General features: G+C 34.9%; 1 protein-coding gene across 4 annotated transcripts in view; it reads left to right on the plus strand.

The window, feature by feature from the left end:
• The window catches only part of LOC118739122 (sodium-dependent phosphate transporter 1-A-like), a 441,416-nt gene that overhangs the window by 417,771 nt on the left and 3,725 nt on the right, over window positions 1–19,920 (plus strand). For 2 of the 4 annotated variants that reach the window (XM_036470276.1, XM_036470277.1), the window contains exons 2-9: window positions 8,571–8,623; window positions 10,231–11,702; window positions 11,954–12,379; window positions 15,075–15,245; window positions 15,331–15,790; window positions 15,878–16,384; window positions 16,552–16,737; window positions 18,951–19,700. In XM_036470276.1, the coding sequence (XP_036326169.1) occupies window positions 11,510–11,702; window positions 11,954–12,379; window positions 15,075–15,245; window positions 15,331–15,790; window positions 15,878–16,384; window positions 16,552–16,737; window positions 18,951–19,458 (2,451 nt within the window). In that variant the 5' untranslated portion in view covers window positions 8,571–8,623; window positions 10,231–11,509 and the 3' untranslated portion in view covers window positions 19,459–19,700. Of the gene's footprint in view, window positions 1–8,570; window positions 8,624–10,230; window positions 11,703–11,953; window positions 12,380–15,074; window positions 15,246–15,330; window positions 15,791–15,877; window positions 16,385–16,551; window positions 16,738–18,950; window positions 19,701–19,920 lie in introns of those variants that run through there. The other 2 variants (XR_004992985.1, XM_036470278.1) reach the window with 2 other exon arrangements.

Raw genomic sequence — 19,920 nt, forward strand, 5'->3', positions numbered from 1 at the left:
TTTTTTTTTTTAATATTTACAATGTATTGCAAGCTATAATTCTTTTGTTATTTATGTACAAAATATGGTTCATGCTATAAAAAAAAGCATATAAATACATCAAAGTTTCAAACTATACAAAATTAAGCAAAATTTAACGAATTTTCATCAAAATTTTAAACTTTTTACTCATATTAAAAAAAAAAATGTACCACTTTGAAGTGGCTAAGAAATCGCGTTAATTTTCAATAATGGCGACTATGGGCATTTTCAATACAAGATATCAGCAATATTTTTTATATGGAAGAAAATACGTAGAGCTGTCTGAAAAAAAAAATCATTAAAAAAGCTTGTAAAAATCAACGCGATTTCTCAGCCGAAAAAATTGTAATTGGTCATAACGCTACCCAGATATAAAGAGCGATCAACTCAAAAAGAATTTAGGACGATTTTTTTTGCATAACTTAATTCATAGGATATACCTCTAATTAATTAATTCGAATATTTTTTTTTCATCATTATATACACGATTGCTATAACTGTTTTTCCCCAAGCAGTTATGTATATTCACAAAGGAAAATCAGTAATATTGTTGACTAAAAAAAAATAATTAAAAAATTTTATTTTTATTTTTAACCGTCTTCCATTTTTTTTTTTTTAACGAAAGGTGATTACCTCCCCGGTGGTCCCATTGAAGTCGGTTTTGGTTTTTTTGCTTAAAAATGACTTGTTTGCTTAAAAATTACTTGTTATACTTTTTTTTTAAGATTGCAGAAAAAACTATTGAAAACATGTTTGGAAAAATTTTCTAAATACAAGTATTTGATTAGTTATATGGATCCGAGAAAAGGACCGATTGACCAAAATGTAAAAATTCAAGGCCCGCCAACTCGGACCAATTAGGTTGAAACTTTGTGTCAAGTTAGGTCACTTGAGGTCAAATGCCCCATATACATATGTAAATCCCTTGCTCCGGAGCGATAATGCCTTCTATAACTTGGAGAGGTTCTTGATTTGATACTTCTTTTCTCAAGCTATATAAACGAGCTATCAATGAGCAGCGATAAAAGTCCCCACTTCTACTTGATCTTTGACGTATGTAAAAGAAAATATAATTATTTTTATGATTTTTTTTGTCTTCTGCGCTTTAAATAGCTACGTGATCTTGTGGACCAATCTTCAAAAAAAAAAAAAAAAAACAAACCTACTAGGCATGAAGTAAGAAAGTGTACACTATAGGTTTAAACCAGGTTTCCATGATGTGCTCTTAATGTTATATTCTTTTTAATTGTTTCATATGAGGCTTTTTGGGAAATTTATTTTTAGCAAAAATTTCCAAAAACAGTAATATCGTTGATTTGTCGGGCCTTATCGGGCTAAAAGCTTTTCTTATCAACTTTTGGTTAAAGTCAAAGTTTAAGATCCTGTTCAATGTATATTTATAAGGAGCGTCGAGTCGATGATCAAGTTATTAAAAAATATTATTTTGCAAAAATGCATCACAGGCTTTTATTTTTTTTTTTTTTAAATATAAGAAAATGATGGCGCAAAAGTGTGCTCGAGAGTCAAATGCATTCGTCAGAGCTGAATACCGAGATTTACCGAATTATACATACATACATATGTCCTCAAATTTCAGAGTCCTTGGAAGATCATTTGATTTACTATGAAACTGGACAATAATACTTTCTACTCAGCTTCGACGAAAACAAATGTGTGCTTAGCACGCTTTACCGCATTCTTTTACTTGGACTCTGAAGTTGGAAAAGCATTTAAATTTTTGCAACTGAAATTTCTGCAAAACTTCGAAATTATTCGCAAACAAAATCCAGCCTTAAAAATACGAAGGGCATATCCGGACTGACCGATCTACGTAAATATGACCTAGAAATGAAAAAGCCTTTTTGTGGGTCTACGATATGAAATATCTGCTCTGGTTGAAATTTTATATGAAACGTTGTAGGTGCTGCACAAAATACACATTTAAAGCAGGTAAAGAAACAACTTGTCGACAAGGCCATATCTTTCAGTCCTTTAAAAAAAGCGGAATGCTTTGTCTCGTATAAGTTTCCACAACTTTTGCAATAACCCACTGCATGCTTCTTTCTCGATATGCGATAGTTAGCGCTGAATTGCAAGCCCACATACTTTGTTACAGCAAATACCCGCACTTTATAACTTTTAAGCTCAAGGATATAAATATGTACATACATATATGACATTAAGCCATACAAGGTTACTAGCAAACAAAAAAAGCACGTAGTACACCCCAGAGTATTTTCACAAAGCGATTTCGCAAACTTTTTTTTGTTTGCCGAAAATTGAAAATAAATACATAGTTCTACTGGAATAATCAAAATGCTTTCATAACAAAAATATTGTGATTTTTGGAGAGCTTTAATTTACTGACATTAGGGTAGTACGTTTGGGTGCTAGTAATTGAGATCTGGTGGGCAAGCACTATGTAGAACGGAGTACGTGAGGTCAATGAACTTTAGAACAAACAAAGATCCGACAGTAAGTGCAGGAGATATTATACACTAGATTCAGGGAACTTTTTTCTTTCTGGTACGGTCTAATGTATGCACATAGTATATACATTCAAATATCGATGATTATTACATTTATCCATATGCATGCCTTGGAAAATTGTGTTTCTATGTGATACTACGCTAGAGCCAAGCATAAATATTGATTGCGGTAAAATTTATTGTTGTAGCTTTCAATAAATTGCAAGATTGAACTAAAAACTTTCTTGCTTGTTGCGTGGTTATATAATCCTCTCTTAATTCATAAAAGTTGACATTTTTGTATATACATATTGCTTTCATAAGGACCTATATACACATACAAAAAAATTATTTTGTAGAATACAAAACAAACCTAGTGTGCGCATATATGTATCAGGTTTGATACGTGTTGGCCATACGAACAATGACTCATACACAGATTTACTAGATCAATACGTGCTCTCGAGAAAAAAGTTTTAATGATCAAAGTTTTTTTTTTCAAAATTTCGAAAATTCGTCTCTTTTTGCTGATATTTGCTTTGTGTATGCGTTTTTCAACAAACATAGGCAAAAACAACGATATCTTTTCAAAATTTGGCCGCTATACTCAGATTTTTGGATCATGAAAACTTTTTTCTCGAGAACACGAATTGATCTAGTAAATCTGAGGCATTGTACGTATGGCCGGCCAACACCTATCAAACCTGATATATGCGCACTCTAGGTTTTTTTTTTTTGTCCCTTTGCGATAGATGCCACAGAAATGTCGAAGACTCTACTCGTCTTTAAATCAGGGCTCCACTCGTCACATACGATATTGTATTACTCGTCCCGTAAAAATTCATTTGTCGGATTATGACATACGTGAACGTACTATTTATCCCATTCAGCTTATATGACTGACGTATCATGTAATTTTATTTCGTATGGTTTTCGATCCGTGAACGGAAGTTACGATTCGAGCCCAGTTCGTGTAGTGAATGAAACTGAGCAGTTGCAGTATGCCGTTTTGTATTTTGGTAGTTTGTCGAGGGAAAGTGAACCAACTCTGTTTGGTGAAGACGGAGCAGGTGTAGAGTCAATGCTTTATACTATCTTCATCCTCAAAGCAAGGCATACACAGTGGGTCGTCTATGATATCTATGGTGACCATATGACGTCGCTATGAATTATGCTCCATAATATTTTCATTCATAGCTCGTCTAGGGAGATACTTATATCGATACTACCTTGTTAGGATTTTCCAGTTTTGCACCAATGACTTTTATGAGTCCTATTCATGAGATACGTGATGTATGTACCTGACGATTCCCGCTTTGCTGGGCCCTATATTTGATGCCGGTCCAATTGGATGCTCTAGAGGGCTGCAGTTCGCAAATTCTTGAGCTAATTTGGTGCGTTAAGCACCATCCAACTGTCACCCATTTTTAGTTTCATCTTTAGACTTGGAGCCGTTGGTTTTGTAATTTTTTACTGAGTTCCTCAAGAGAGTCTATGTATCTCTTCATTGCTCATTGTAGGAAAGCTAGCAACGCATTTTCTTCCAAAGGGACTGTAGTTTTTTAATTTGTCGTTTGTGGTCAAAACTCTGATTTACATATGAACGTCCATCCGACACATCTTCTTTATGGCTTCCTCACCGGATGATAGTGAAGAAGTTTGGCAGATTAAATATTTGAAAACAATTTCCGAAAGAACTCAATTGGGTCTGATTTTCTCTCTAGTCCATATACTATTTAAGTTCGTTGGGGACATAACCAAAGTTTGGAACCTCTAGAGCAGAGTGTGCTAAGGATTATTAGTTTTTTATGCTGGAGCACATAGCATAGATGACTCATTAGCTTCTAGTGCTGCCTGAACTGGCCTTAAATCTGGAGAACATTGTCCTCAAGCCTATGCGCTTAGCGAATATCATTGCTTATTTTCGATATGGCCTTTGACACGGGAATCGGAGAGGTAAATTGGAGACGCTTGAACTTGGGTTCTAATATTGTAGCCATTGAGAGAAAAGTACTTTTTTTTCGAAAGAAGTCAATTTTTCTTAGATATTTTTGAGTAAAGCATCTTTAAGAGTATCTCCTAAATTGGTCAATGCAGTTGATTGATCCATAACATGGCGATGTAAATTTGAAACAGGAGTTGCTAAGCTAGATGCCACATAATTTGCCCAACTTATCTCTTCAGTAGCTTCTTTGAAAGAGCCAATAAAAAAAATTTGTTTTTGTTGCGTTCACAAACTATGAAGTGATGTTCAAAACGAATAAAATTCAGCTCACAGAGATCTTAAAAATAAATCGAATTTTATACAAAATTCATACTGGTAAATAACTATCGAATATCGATAATTCGTTATTATTTTCTGAATAAATATGGCTATTTTGATATATCGATATTTTTTACCCAAGCCTATTTAAGTTTCATTGACAATTTTCTGAAATCATGTTACTTTTAGGAGCCCCACCTGTTCTAAAACTTATTTCCTGTTTGACAAATGTATTTTACGCTGCTATAAATTAGCTTAAAGATTAATTATCTACTATTAAACAACATGGCTTATTTACAACAACACTCGTACAATTATATTCATATTAGTATTGTCATTGCAGTTTATTTACAACTAAAACTGTGTTTAATACTGAAGGGATAAATAACTAAAGAATTTTATCAGAAAATGAATCACGTATACGGAAATAAAAAATGCAAAAAAAAACAATATTTAAATACATGAAATAAATTACCACTTTTTTGTGTCCTCTTTATGTATGCATCTATAGCAATTTATGTGACGGCACTTTTCCGCTAATAAACGACAAAGGGTCGCACTGTCATTCAGCTTCGATGCCAAATAGAAAAAGGAAAAGTGAAAAACTGTATGAAAATTGAAGGCAAACATAGATAAATTGGAATTATTCGGTATTAACCAGTTTAATGGCAGACAAACTGGAAGCAACTAGCATGAAAATGTTTGTAGATTCTTGAAAATGCTTACGTAGTAGATAAATATGTTTGTATATACATGTAAATATTATCATAAATATATTTATATTATTACATATGTATGTAACCATGTGTGTATGTATGTGTGTATGATTGTTTGCTTTGATTTTTCGCATGCAAATTTGTCTGATGACTATCGTGGCGTGAACAAAAGCGTCAAATTGCTCGATATCCGGTCATTACATTGTAAATGAATACGGCACGAGCCTATTGTGTCTGCTTTCATTCATGTTTTATTTTTGTTGGTGTTTTTTACTAATTAATGGCAATTAAAAGCTGATTGAATTGAAAATTAGTTTTCTTTTGAAACACGATTTCAGTGTAAAACAGAATTTGCAACAAAGGTTTTTAAGAAAGAATAACAAAAAAAAAGTTTTTTAATTGTTTTTGGAAGCGAGATTTTTTGTGTGCCTCTTTTTTTGCTATAATTTTTGATAAACTAAATATTTCCAGTTTACAGTGAATTTGTTTACTCATCCTCAAACTGGATTGAAAACAAAATTTTCCAATTTTTATTTAAATTTTTGTATTCACCTATCGCCACCCAACCAAATGACGTTTTGTTGACATCTTAATTGTTGAAAAATTTCTACTCCTCCAATTGCAGTCAACTTGATAATTTAATTGTGTGCGAGTTCGCAAAGCGTATAGTCGTGTTACATTTCACTTTTGTTCAGCTTATGTACATACGCAGCTACGTAGTTTTTTTCTAAACTTTATCCTTAACTGCATCTGCGTACATACATATACATATATATGCATACCTAGTGACATTTATAAATGGTATTAAAAAAAATAGTTGCAAAACTTTGACAGGGATAATCGTTCGTGCCGCTGGTTGTTGGTTGTGTGGGGGTATCCTTTAAGGATGGTTTTTGTGTGTCTTTGCTTTGAGCAATAAATGAAATAAAAGTTTCTAGTGGCAGATATGCTTGGCATAAATACTATGTATGTATGTATATAGGGAAAGCTCAACAACGTTTGCAGTAAAAAGTTTAATGTGAAAATTTTTGGGTAAGCCTGTGTGCTAATAAGTGGATTTAAGGTTTTAGAAAGTGTGTCTTGTCCGTTGTGCGAGCAAGGATCAAATAAATAGCTTCACTGACTTTGGTGGCATTCAGTTGTATTGAGGATATTATGAAAGCGGCTGAGAGAAAAAATTAGAATAAATAAATTTTTCCTCGTTTCCTTAAAAGATTTAATTAAGTATTATTTCTTTTTTTTTGAGTTTTCTTTGATGTTTAAATTTTAAATTTGCCCAGATTTATTGAAAGTTCAATACAACAATTGATTCTTCTTCATTCTGTTTCAAGTGCTTTTCATCAGTCACTTTGCAGCCAACTTAAAATTCAACCAACGTCCAAATCACCTTTAAATTAAAACTTTTCCGTACTCCTTTTTCGTCTTATATCCACTTATGTTCATGTTACGACCTGTCATACCTGAAACAATCGATAAGTGTCTGCGACAAGTAACATTGTCGCCGAATTGAAAGTACGAGTACTTCTATTTTTCGCGTAAATAAAATTTCAAACAAAAACTTACTGATGTGTGGAAGGACAGTCTTGCAGAGAGTTTTCTATGGCTAGCTTTTTTATGTCGGGCGGCTACTGTCGGGGAAATTAGACTTATTTTTTATTTCTTTCACAGTTTTTTTTTTATAAAGCTTAACAGCTTTCAACTTGTGTTTTTGGTTTATCCACTAGGACAATGTGCAGGAAGTGTGTAAAAGTGTTAAGGATTTCTTCAAAATCAATATATGTACCAGCTTCCGTTGAAGATTTTTTTTTTTAAATTCTCCTTGATCCGTCGACTACAGTGGTTGAACTGACCTCCTTAGATAAAAAAGTGGGAAGTATGGGAGTAGGGAAGGCTGTGCAGACTAAGGCCGAGGCCACGGAATGAGTGGCTTTTATTCCTGAGTGGCGCCGCCCAACCATTCAGAAATGCTGCGTGACCACTTCAATAGTATGTCATATGTTTTATTTTTAAGCCGCTCACCGCTCAGCCGCTCATTGCGTAGCCACGGCCTAAGAGGTCTTACCCTCGATAGTGTTAGTAGTTTAATATATGACCATTGAACTCCATTACTGCGCCCCGATAACATCTTCTAGATTACATACATAGATGCCCTCGCAATTTATACACCGATGCGTCGTCAATATTCTAATTAGAAGCCTCTAAATATCTCGTTTAACAGATAGACCTAGAAACTATTCAACACCCTTTACGCTTGCCAACAATTTGTCGCCCGTCAAGTACGCCATTTGAGTTGCCATTTGGGTCAGCCGTAGAGTCAGAAACACGTGTTCTTATCTAGCTTATCACAGAAAAACTGGGGGTCTCTTATGTACAATGAAGAAACCAGTACTTTGGCGGAAAAAAGCGGTTTATCACTTTTTAACAGTGATACAGCAAATTTTAGCAAACGGCGATAGCTGAGATTTGCGTGTTATGACAACGGACTCAGAAGAATAAGTGTGTCATTTAAGAAAGTATCACATACATATTCCTTACTAAAGAGAATACATACATATTATTATCATTACAATTTTAAATGAAACCATATTGTAAATGCGTATTTAGTTATAAAACTAGAGATCCCAAGGTACTATTAGGTTCCCATTGCTCTTTGGAGTACAGGAGGCCTAAATTGGAAAGAAATGGGGGCTGACATTTTGGTGCTGAACTTCAAAAATTCATATCAAAGGCGACTCATTTATCAAGCAGAGCCTCGTGCATTCGAAATTTGTAGCAGATAATGGCATAGGAGAGGCACATCTCCGGAATATATTTCGTGTGAATATTTTTTGTCGCTAGATAAAGGGCCGATTACGTGTACATGTGGCGTCATAATTTTTCTATTCGTGATTTGACTATGCTAGTGGTCGCGGTGTTTGTGGGCCATTATAATAAAGCAATTTTGGCTTAAATAGTATGAATTAAATTCTCGCCTATAACTTCGACTTCACTTGCTTACAATCAGTTATATCTAATTATAAGAATTGATCGCTGGACTTACACAACTTTGCTATATAATAAACATCGCTAACCTTTTATTTCTCTCCCTTTTTCTATTCACAGACATGTTACTATTCTCTCTGACGGATCAAAAATTATGCTGTCCTAAACGCCAGGTATAAATTAAATTATATACGCATATCGAGAACGCTTGGAAGTATGTAATAAATAGAGCCCGGATTTTAACGCTAAAATATAAGCCTAAAAATATGTAGCATCATAGTTATAAGCAAAATATTATGTTATTGATTCAATAAGACACAGATTTTCTTTTATAAAAAAACACAATAAATTTTTTAGTTTCATCATGTTTTTCAGTCTGAGGCATTTATGTATACATATATGAAACACAACGTCCGTTAAATGCCTACAACGTCTCCTCTGGCAACACATTGGGCCTTATGCATAAAAACTAAGCATTTGCTTTTTCTTAAAATGTCAGACCCTTTACTTAAATTTGTTTGAATAAATCGAGTAAAAGGTCTTAAACTTTAGGAAAAACAAATTGCTTATGGTGATTTCTTTTCTTCCAAAAAATGTTGCCCTTTCCCGGTGCAAAATGTGTTAGATTTTACGCTCAACCCTGTAAAAGGGCATATTCTATTCTATATCCTTGTCCATGTCCAACTCATGCAATTCATAATATTGTCGTTTTAAGAAACGATCTGATTTGCAGGGCAACCACCACCCCTGACGAAGCGTCAAAGGGCAAGGAATATGCATTTTTTGCCTTAAAAGCGTGTAACATTTTAAGAAAAGAATACAACATTTTCTCACCGTTTGCCTTTATTTTAGAACCGAATAAAAATGAAATAACCATTAATTTTTATTCATAAGGCCCATTATGATTAGTTCAGGCTGTATATAATTTATAACGCCTATGATTTTGTACTTCAGCTCTGGGAACGCCTCGGACTTATTGGTATAGACCCTTCTTTTCACGTAGCCCCAGAGAGAGAGAAGTTCAGGGGTGTCAAATCGGGAGATCTCTGCGGCCATTTGACCTCCTTTTTTTGTGTGAGATAATGCTTTTTGGGGACTTTGCTCGCAATGAGTCCCTTTGTTTTATACGACAGCGACTCGTTGTGGGTACATGGTTTTTTCTTGAATGACATGTGACGACGGATTGAGGTTGTCGCTACCTGGTCACCACTTTTTGGCGCGCCAGCAATATTTCCGGTCGAGCGACCTGACGAACACGCGCAGATGTTCTTACATTTCGCGCCGACCTAGTTTCTTCGATTCAATCAGATTCAGTCAGAATCAGATGACCAGTTATAATGGTCGAAAAAATCACGTAATTCTTGAAGTGCACTTCTTGCATTTTCACTTTTACGCTCCATGACTAAGTTTGTGCAAAGCCGGTAGTACCAATTGTCTGAAAAAAATATTTAAAAATTCACATTAACTTATCCCAAATAATTGCTGTCAAAGATCTGCATCCTCATTGAATCACTTTAAAATAGGTAGCATACTTTTAGGAAGAGTAAAAAATGTTTAGCTTTTGCGCTTCAGTATTCAAATTTGATATTGTGCATTTTGTATAACTCTCCTTTAATTACAACAAGTTTTTATAATCGAACAAAAATTTGGACTGGTACAATCGAGACAAACGGTTGAGTTCTAAAAAAAGTATGCATACTGAAATAGGAGTATACTATTGTTACCCATTTATAACAATTTTAAAAAATTTATAATTTTCCTAATTTTCTCCTGCTTCTAGATAACAAACTCAAGCATTGCAAAAACAGCTGCAACAACAAAACCAACAACTAGCTCACTCTTCGTCAGCTTATAACAAGAAGTTTTCGTTTTCGTGCAATTTTAAGAAAATCAACGGCAGCAGCAACAACAACAGCAGTAGTAGTCGCAGCGACAACCAAAAAAATCGCTAAACTTTCTTAAAATCCTCGAAAAACATAAAAAAATATAACAAGGAGACTAGCAGCCATAAGAACAACTGCTAAAAGCCATAAAAACAAATTAAAAAGGCGCCATTTCTCAGCTACACAAATCGTTTAAAGCACCAACACGCTTCTAAGAAAATAACGAAACCAAAAATTATAAAGAATTTAAATTTATAAATAAGCTTTTTCACACACACACCGGAAGATTATTATTAAATTGTAGTTGCTTTAAGTTTTTTTTTCATTTTCGCAGTCATCACTCCAGAGCTTAGTTCGTGCGGCATTGCTCGATTTTAGGCGTAGTTAGTTTAGCTGAAACTAAACTAGCTGCCAAGTGAAGAAGTACTGTAACCAAGAGAAAAGAAAAAAAAAAAAGTTGAACTTTCAGCTTGAAAGCTATCGCGAACGCCGCTTTGAATTTCTTCTAAATTTCATATTTTCGTAATGAAAATGGCAAACATGAAATTTAAGCGCAAATATGGCGGTTTAAATATTTGAAAAATACTAATTGTATATTTTTCGAATATTTTATTTCGTAGCATTTTATAAGTTTATAAATAATACTACTAAAAATTCAGTCCCTTGTCTAACTAAATTGTCTGTGTCTGTCTGTTTGTATCCTCCCTCCGTGTAAATCGCGCCTCCCTAAAATTAGTAATATAACATACAAAATACATACATACTCATGCTATACACACGTACTTATACATTTGAAATAAAAATTTAATTACCGTTAAGTGTTACAGCATTACTAAGTGATTTTCATAAATTTATACATAAAAAGAATTTGTAATTCAACAGCAAGAAATTTAATTTATTGCAGCATTTAATTCTAGCAGACACTTAAAGGCATTAGCAATTTTTTTTAGAAATTTTGTATACATATTTCCAATTTTTTCTCAAACTAGTAGAAGCATACTCTTGCGTAGGTTTCTTTAAAATTTTAAGCATAAACAAGTAGTTTCTTTTCCAAATTTGTTTTTTTTTATTAATTTTAATACTGCTGATTAAAAAATATTTAAATTAATCACCCAAAAAATAATTATAACTCGAAAGTAAATCAATTGCATAAAACGTACTTAAAAAACTTGCAACATGGATGCATTATCGCCCGATTTGCTATGGATGGTCATACTCGGCTTTCTGATTGCATTCGTATTGGCTTTTGGTATTGGCGCGAATGATGTGGCAAACTCTTTTGGCACGAGTGTTGGCTCGGGTGTGTTGACCATACGGCAGGCCTGTGTTTTGGCGACGATATGTGAAATTTCGGGTGCAGTTTTGATTGGTGAGTTCGCTATATTAATGACAAATTACTGGTAAGCACTTTTAAAATAGTTTACGCTCAGAAGTATGCTATATTTCCAACTAAAAAAAAAATGGTTGATTAACTTTTCCGAATCATCTGAAGTAAAAAGCATACTTTTAGGCAAACTGACATTTTTTAAACTATCTCACCTTTACTTTTATCTCCTAATTGAAATAAGCTTTACTCTAATCAATTTCATTAATGTCACTCTCTTCTCTTCACTTTTATAGGCTACAAAGTCTCGGACACCATGCGCAAAGGCATTCTAGAGGTTGGCCTTTACGAAGGCTCCGAGGATGAACTTATGTTGGGCTGTGTCGCTGCTCTGGCTAGTAGCGCCATCTGGTTGTTGGTTGCCACATTCCTCAAGTTACCCATTTCGGGTACACACAGCATCGTTGGTTCGACCATTGGTTTTTCGTTGGTTGCGCGTGGTACACAAGGTCTGAAATGGTCTACATTGGGCACGATTGTGGGTTCGTGGTTTATCTCGCCAGTTATGAGCGGTTTGGTGAGCATCTTGCTTTTCTTGGCTATTCGAAAATTTATTTTGCGCGCGAGCGATCCGCTGAAAGCGGGATTTCGGTCACTACCAATTTTCTACGGTGTAACATTCTTCATTAACGTCATTAGTGTGGTGTTGGATGGACCGAAGTGTGAGTAAAAGGAAATTTTTTGTCAAATATAATCAGCCTCATCATGAGTTTGATTTTCCCCGAACCGGTTCACTTTTCACTTCTGGTTTCCATGTATTTACTATGGGCGGATGACAAACTTTCGGGTGAATTTTTTTTCGGATGCAACTCAGGATAAGGCAGAATATATTTTATAATTCCGATAGAAAGCCCCCAATTTTGTTTGGTGAGACACCCTAATGTGCATATGTATTTTGAAAAATTCATATTCAGCCTTATCATGAGTTTAATTTTCCCCGAACCGGTTAAATTTTCACTATGGTTTGCATGTATTTACTATAGGCGGAATAAAAATTTTCGGATGAAATTCAGGATAAGGCAGATTGTGAAGTTTTTGCCATTCCGAATCTTTTTTTAAATAATAAAAAAAAATAAGTAAAATTTATTTATTTTTTGGGTTTTACTTTTTTTTGCTTAAATTTTTTTACTCCTTCATTTTGCGAAATGTTTATCTTTTCCGAGTATACTTTTTTCCAATGTTTTTTTTTTTTTATTTTATCGTAGTATTTTTTTATGATAATGGCTTTGGCGACCTTTTCACTTCGTAATTAGTTAGTTATGCGGGTTTGTGGTAAATTTTTTTTTGGAATTTTAATTAAAACACAGGTTTTTAATTTTCTCCAATATATTTCGGTTACATCGCGGTAAACGTCTTCAGGACAACTATTGACAACAAAAGCAATTACCTGTGTTTTAATTAAAATTTCAAAAAATAAAATTGACCTCGAGCCGGCATAACTAACAAATTTAATATTTTATTGTTTCGTGTTTTTACTTCAATATTTTATTTATATTTTGGGTTCCATTTTTTTAGTTTGCTTAAATTCGGTAAATTCCGCTTTTTCTGAATTTTTGTTAAATTTTATTGCATAATTTTTTTTATATTAAAATTAATTAATTTTAGTTTAATTTTGCCGAATTTTTACCGTTTTCGAATTATTCTTTTTTTTTTTTTAATTTGCTTCGAATATATATTTTTCTTAGTTTGGCTTTAGTATTTTAAAATTTTTTAATATAAAATTTTTTCTTTTTATTATTTTACCGAAACGTATTTATGCATTTTCATTTAAAGCATGAAATTGTGAAATCTTTGCCTTTTCCGAATCTTTTTTATATTTGCTTCGAATACTTATTTTTAATTTTTTCTATTAGTGTTTTACTATTGTTATACACATTTTTGTATTCTTACTTAGTTTTTTTTATCTATATTTTGGTTTTTATTTTTTAGCTTGCTTAAATTTGGTACATTCCGCTTGTTTTTTTTTAATTTTCAGAAATTTTTGTAACTTTGCTTTTTTTTATTTTTTTTTTTTATTTTAGACTTAATTTTGCGAAATTGTTGCCGTTTCCGAATTCTCGTCTTAATTTTCTTCGAATACTTTCTTTCCCAAGTTTTGCTTTTACAATTTTTTACTATATAAGTTTTTATTTCTTATAAAATTTTTTTAATCTAATTTCATTTTATTTAAAATTTTTTTTTATTTAAGGCATAATTTTGCGAAATGTTTGCCTTTTCCGAATGTTTTCCAGTTTTTTTCGAATGCTTTTTTTAATTTTTTGTTAGTCCTTTATTATTTATTTACACATTTTTGTATTTGTGCTTAATTTTTTATTTATATTTTGGGTTTTCTTAGTTTGCTTAATTCGGTACTTTCCGCTAATTTTCAGAAGTTTATGCAACTTTTTTGCCTTTTCTGAAATTTGTTTTAATGTTATTTAATATTTTTTTATTTTGTACTTTATTTTATATTTAATTTTGCGATATTCTTTGCCGTTTCCGAATTCTTTTTTTAATTTGCTTCAAACATTTTTTTTTAAGTTTTGCATTAGTATTTTAAAATTTTTTATTATATAATTTTTTAATTTTTGTTTCTGTTTTTTCTTCTATTTTCATTTTATTTATATTTTTTATTTAAGGCGTAATTTTGCGAAATATTTGTCTTTTCCGGTTATATTTTTTAACTTTTTTCGAATACGCTTTTTAATTTTTTTCTGTTAGTGTTTTACTAGTTTTTACTTTTTATTTATGCACATATTTTTGTATTTTTACTTAAAGTTTGAATTTATATTTCAGGTTCTATTGTTTAGTTTGCTTAAATTCTGTACTTTCCCCTTTTTTAATTTTCGGACATTTAAATAAGCAACTTTTTCAGATTTTTTTTTGTATTATATATTTTTTTACTTTAGGCTTGCTTTTGCAAAAATTTCGCCTCTTTTTTAATTTCTTTCGAATTTTTTTCTAGTTTTTGATCTTAAAAATCCACTATTTTTTATTATATATATATTTTTTTTCTTTTGGTACATTTTGTTTTGTTTTCTAGTTTGCTTGAATTTGGTACTTCCCGTTTGTTGTTTTTTACTTTTCCGAAATTTTTAAAAGGTTAGGAAAGATAAATGATAAAGCATATAAGGTCATATTTATTTTATGAAATTTGTATATTGCAATTATATTTTATAGTTGTTTATTTTTAAGGCTTAATTTTTTACCTTTACATTGATTTAAAGATATATATTTTTACTTAACTTTATTTGTCCAAATTTATTTATTTTAAATTTTCGCCACTCAAAAAAGTAAATAAAATAACAATAATGGCTTTTGTACATATGTATGCAATTACACTGTTTTAAATTTAATATATTCTCCGTCTTTTTGCAGTGCTTTATATGGATAACATACCCACCTGGATTGCTATTTGTTCGAGCATTGCACTCGGCTTAATAGTTGCACTTCTCACCCAACTTATTGTTGTACCAATACAAAAACGTAAAATCGCAAAACAATTACGTGCTCAAAATCCCGTTAAATTCAATTTCGAGGACTCAGTTGGTGAGTAAAATACACAGTTTTCTGTTGTAAAAAAAAAAAAATACTTACCTTTCTGTTGTCCTTCTTACTCATTTTCTAACTACAGAATCCTCACCGTCCGGTAGCCCTAAGAAAAACCGCCGCCCATTATCACTCGTTAGTGATGGAAAACAATTGCCTGCAATTGCCGAAATCACCGAACTCGTCTCATTGACCGACAATTCACCGAAGACCTTCAAATTGGCACCATATGGACTAAATAAAAATGGGCATGTTACCACCCCAAATAACGGTTATACTGGCGATGGTTATAAGATTAATCCGGAAATTATAAAGAAAGCTGAGGATTTGCTGGGCAAAGCCAGTTTGGATAATACGGATTTGACTATAACGAGCTTAAATTTCATTGATGAGCAATATCAGAATGGTAATGGTATAGGTGCATTTCAGTACGGCAATAAAAACAACAATACGACTGCATTGTTATCGAATGGTCGTGACAAAGGTAGTCAGCTGCAGGATTACTTTGAGAAGGGCGTAAAGTCGCCATTATTGGATGCGAAGAGGTGAGAAAATGCCCTTTTCATGATAATAGTTTTTAAAACAATTTCTAAAATGTTTTTGCTAATGAATTAATTTTCTTTGCTTTTCAGCATTGAGCATTCACACGAGCTTCCACAACAACTCCAACAGCTCGATAGCACGCAGTCGCCAAAGAGTGCTGCAAATAATAATATTACACTAACTGCCATGGACACAACAACAAATACCACCAAGCCCGCAATCATTCCCGCACCTACACCCTGTTCCAACGCAATACCCGCTGCCGGAGACGCAAACAAATCAATTACTGACGTTGTAGTCACAAAAGCCACAACAACAACTGCGGAGTCAACGGCAGCATCCACAACTGCCAAGAAGGATTTGAAAGTGGTTGAGAGTGGCAGCAGCTTGGAAATGATGATTTCCTCTACATTGTCGCCGAATTCGAGTAAGGTTCCGTTGATTGAGAGCAAGGAGCTAATACACGATTTTAAGCAGTCAGATGGTGCACCAACGCACAATGACGAGGAATCGGAGGAGGTGTCGATGCTGTTTTCATTTTTACAAATTCTAACAGCAACATTTGGCAGCTTCGCGCATGGCGGTAATGATGTAAGGTAAGTGGCAGAAGGACGAAAGGGAAGAAAATCAATTGGCATTGGAAAAATTGTTACTATCTCAACCAATAGAACGTCGAAGAAATTTATCTGAAATTTGTACTTCATATCAGAAAGTTACTATTTCATCAGAAAATATCCTCTTTACAAAATTTTTTCTCTTCTAGCAACGCTATTGGACCTCTCATTGCTTTGTACATGATTTACAGAGAAGGTTCTGTGATGCAGAAGGCCGAAAGTCCTATTTATATTTTGATCTACGGAGGTATTGGCATCTCAGTGGGTCTATGGCTGTGGGGACGACGGGTCATCGAGACAATCGGCAATGATTTGACAAAGATCACCTCATCAACGTAAGTTTGTTTTAACATTTTATTCAATGACAAAGAAACCTAGTTCGGATAGTCGTTCAATCGTTATTGTCACGCTCAACTAACGGTAGGCCCACGGAACGTGCTGTTTCGACGGAATCAGACCAAAGGAAAATGAGTGTTAGATGAGTTGGGTTGAGAGGGCATTTGAATAAATAGTTGATGTCGTCGGGGGAGCCTTCACATGTCGGAAATACGTTGGGGTCTAGTCTGGACAAGTAGCAGTCTAGCCTGCTACAATATCCAGACCGCAATTTGGCCAGTGTCACGCGGGCCTATCTCGGCAATTGAAGCTCATTTTCGTTCATAGGTAGTGGAGTAGAAGGCAATCACCGGACGTCAGATTGTGTAAGGTGGTGATAGTTTCCCTGTGTATGCCGTGGATTGTCAGTATGTTTTTGGACCTCGTCCTTATGCTCGTAGAGATAGATGCATTCTGACGTGCCTAGGGGGAGGCTCCGTCTCGAGCAAGTGAATGTTCGGGTGCTCATGTCTGTGCTTATATTTCGTCAGACACAGACTTTGACCTTCAGAAACTTAATTAAATTCAGTCGGCTTATGCTTCCGAAACGTCCTTATGCTCTTAAACAGTGTTGGGAGAGTATTACTTCGCTTGCTGGCTCAAAAATCATTTCGTTTCCAGGAATGCCATGGACTCCGGCCCTCATATCAGCACAAAACCTTGCCTCCATGTTGAAGCCATAGCATTCTATCTACATTGCTTTAGAAGGCAGGAAGTATTAGTCCACAGAGCCAAGAGTCTGTAACACAGTTATGTGACTAAAAGTATTCTGCAAGCCTCGTATATAGTAAAACTTCAAGTTTAGGTATTTATTTTTGAAGCTCATGATTTTCCTCGCTCGTTCTGTGCCTAAAAAGAGGTTTTTGATTAGCCTGAAAAACTATTAATCTAACTGAAAGATTCATAGATATAACGTCTTTGGAACAACGAATGGGGGCGGCCATTGGCCAATTATCCAGCGACCCCCTAGTATTTCGACGAGAAGCCGATCGTTTGGTTTTAAGAGCTTAAGCAAACTCCGTGTTCTGCATTCATAGAGCAGTGGCCAACGCCTTACCCCAGATGAGACGCAAGCAGCTGTCAACAATGCTAAAACACCCAAGGCGTTAGGCCCAGATGGAATATCCGTACAGGTGCTGTAAGAGCTAGGACCTGCGGGAGTCGAGTACATTACAGCCGCTTTCAACTAGTCACTGTCTTCCCCCTTCATCCCCGAGATGTGTAAAATAGATAGGATCATTGCCCTTCTTAACCGAGGGAAGAAGGCGGACGTAGGAGAATCGCACAGACCTTCTTATCTACAGTCGCAAAAACCATGGAAGCACTACTCTCCCAGGTCTGACGAAACATCTCACGCTAGCCGAACACCAAAAGGGATTCCCGAAAATGCAGAGCCCTACGACAGCATTGAAAGCCATCACCACACAGCTTAGCGAGGCTTTGAACCAACGTCGATCTTGTGATAGTACAGTTCTAGTCGTCTTCTACAGTATTTAACACGGTGAGCCACGCGACTCTCTGCCAAAACGCCCTGAACTCGTCGCTTCCAGCTTGGACGAAGGGGTGGGTAAGCATTAAACAGCGGGTCCACCAAGGTGGCGTACTCTCCCCGACACTGTTTAATCTTACAACATGGCAAAGAGAGAGCCAGATCTGCCGAGGGGGACCAGAGGGAGACAACTCCGGTCTGGCTGGTGGCACTTACTCAAAAGCTGTCTCTCTCGGCCAAACTCAGAAACGGCCCTGCATGCGGGCAAGGTCTACACAACACCCAACATCTCTTCGTATGCACCTCCAACCCTATGACTTTGACACAAGAAGCACTGTGGATTGCGTTCATCGACGCCGCCCGCTTCCTCGGCAGAGTCAGAGAATAATGACAGTGCCTCATGAAGAATTTACCGGGGGGTTGAGCACTGCGGCTACAACAACAACAACAACAACATGCACCAAGGTTTTATTTTCGGGCCATAAGTCTGGTAACACTCAAATGAAAAAGGAGTATTTCTGACTCTATTGTTGATTAACCTATATAATTTAAATGTGGACTCCATGTTCTCTACAGGGAGTCTTCTCTAAGTATAGAATATAAGCTCGGGTTGCTCGGTAGTCATTGTGGAGCTTCTAAAGATTTTTAAAATTACAATAACTTATTTCTTACTTTCTCTTTCAGCGGCTTCACCATCGAAGTCGGCGCCGCCATCACAGTACTTCTGGCCAGTAAAATTGGGTTACCCATTTCGACGACACATTGCAAAGTGGGATCGGTGGTGTTTGTGGGACACGTAAGTGGCAAAGGGCATAGGCCAGCTGCTAATGATGCGACTGCAAAGTCAGGACTCTCCAAAGAAGCTTCAATGGAAGGTGGTGTCGTAACATCATCAACTGCTACAACACCAACAACAAATGTGAATGAAATTTGCAGTAAAATGGGGGCGACGGTGTCATCCTCGACCAGCGCGAATGCTATAGCCAATGGCAGCGGTGGTGTGGAAGTGATCGCCGGTGGTGATGGAGGTGTTACTGGGGTAGTTGGCACTGCTGCGAACGCTGCTGTTGGTGCTGTCGATTGGCATTTGTTTCGAAATATTGCCTATGCTTGGATTGTCACCGTGCCGGTAACGGCGCTGCTCTCAGCTGGTATTATGTTTTTGATGTGCAGCCTAGTTTTGGCCAAATAGAAGCGGAGCGTAGCAGTTGGTGGAAAAATGAAGCGATTTATTGCAAAGTAAAAAAATTACAAAAAAAAGTGAATTAAAGGAAGAGAAGCGAAAGCAGTTACAATTATTAAGTATTCAACAAACTTACTAACGTAAGCGTATTTACATACATATGTACACTTTAAACGATATTGTACTTATTATGGTAAAGTAATTTATTGTTATGATTAAAGAAAAAGAAACGATTACAAAAAAATCAAAAATTATATGAAAATTTATTCAAAAATTGGCAGCGAATGTTGGAAAGATTTTGTAAACAAGTTTGAGTAAAGGAATATAGATACGTTTTGAATGTTTGTATTTTTGCATAATGCGTATTGAGTTGTAAGCGCCAGAGTGGGACTGCCAGCCAGTGTCAATACATTAATTCCATACAAAAAAAAAAAAACTTAAAATATTAGTAATAACAAGAAGAAAATGTGA

Source organism: Rhagoletis pomonella, unplaced genomic scaffold (genome assembly GCF_013731165.1).
Source record: "Rhagoletis pomonella isolate Grant_MI unplaced genomic scaffold, Rhpom_1.0 Rhpom_scaffold_00005, whole genome shotgun sequence".
NCBI classification, from domain to species: domain Eukaryota; kingdom Metazoa; phylum Arthropoda; class Insecta; order Diptera; family Tephritidae; genus Rhagoletis; species Rhagoletis pomonella.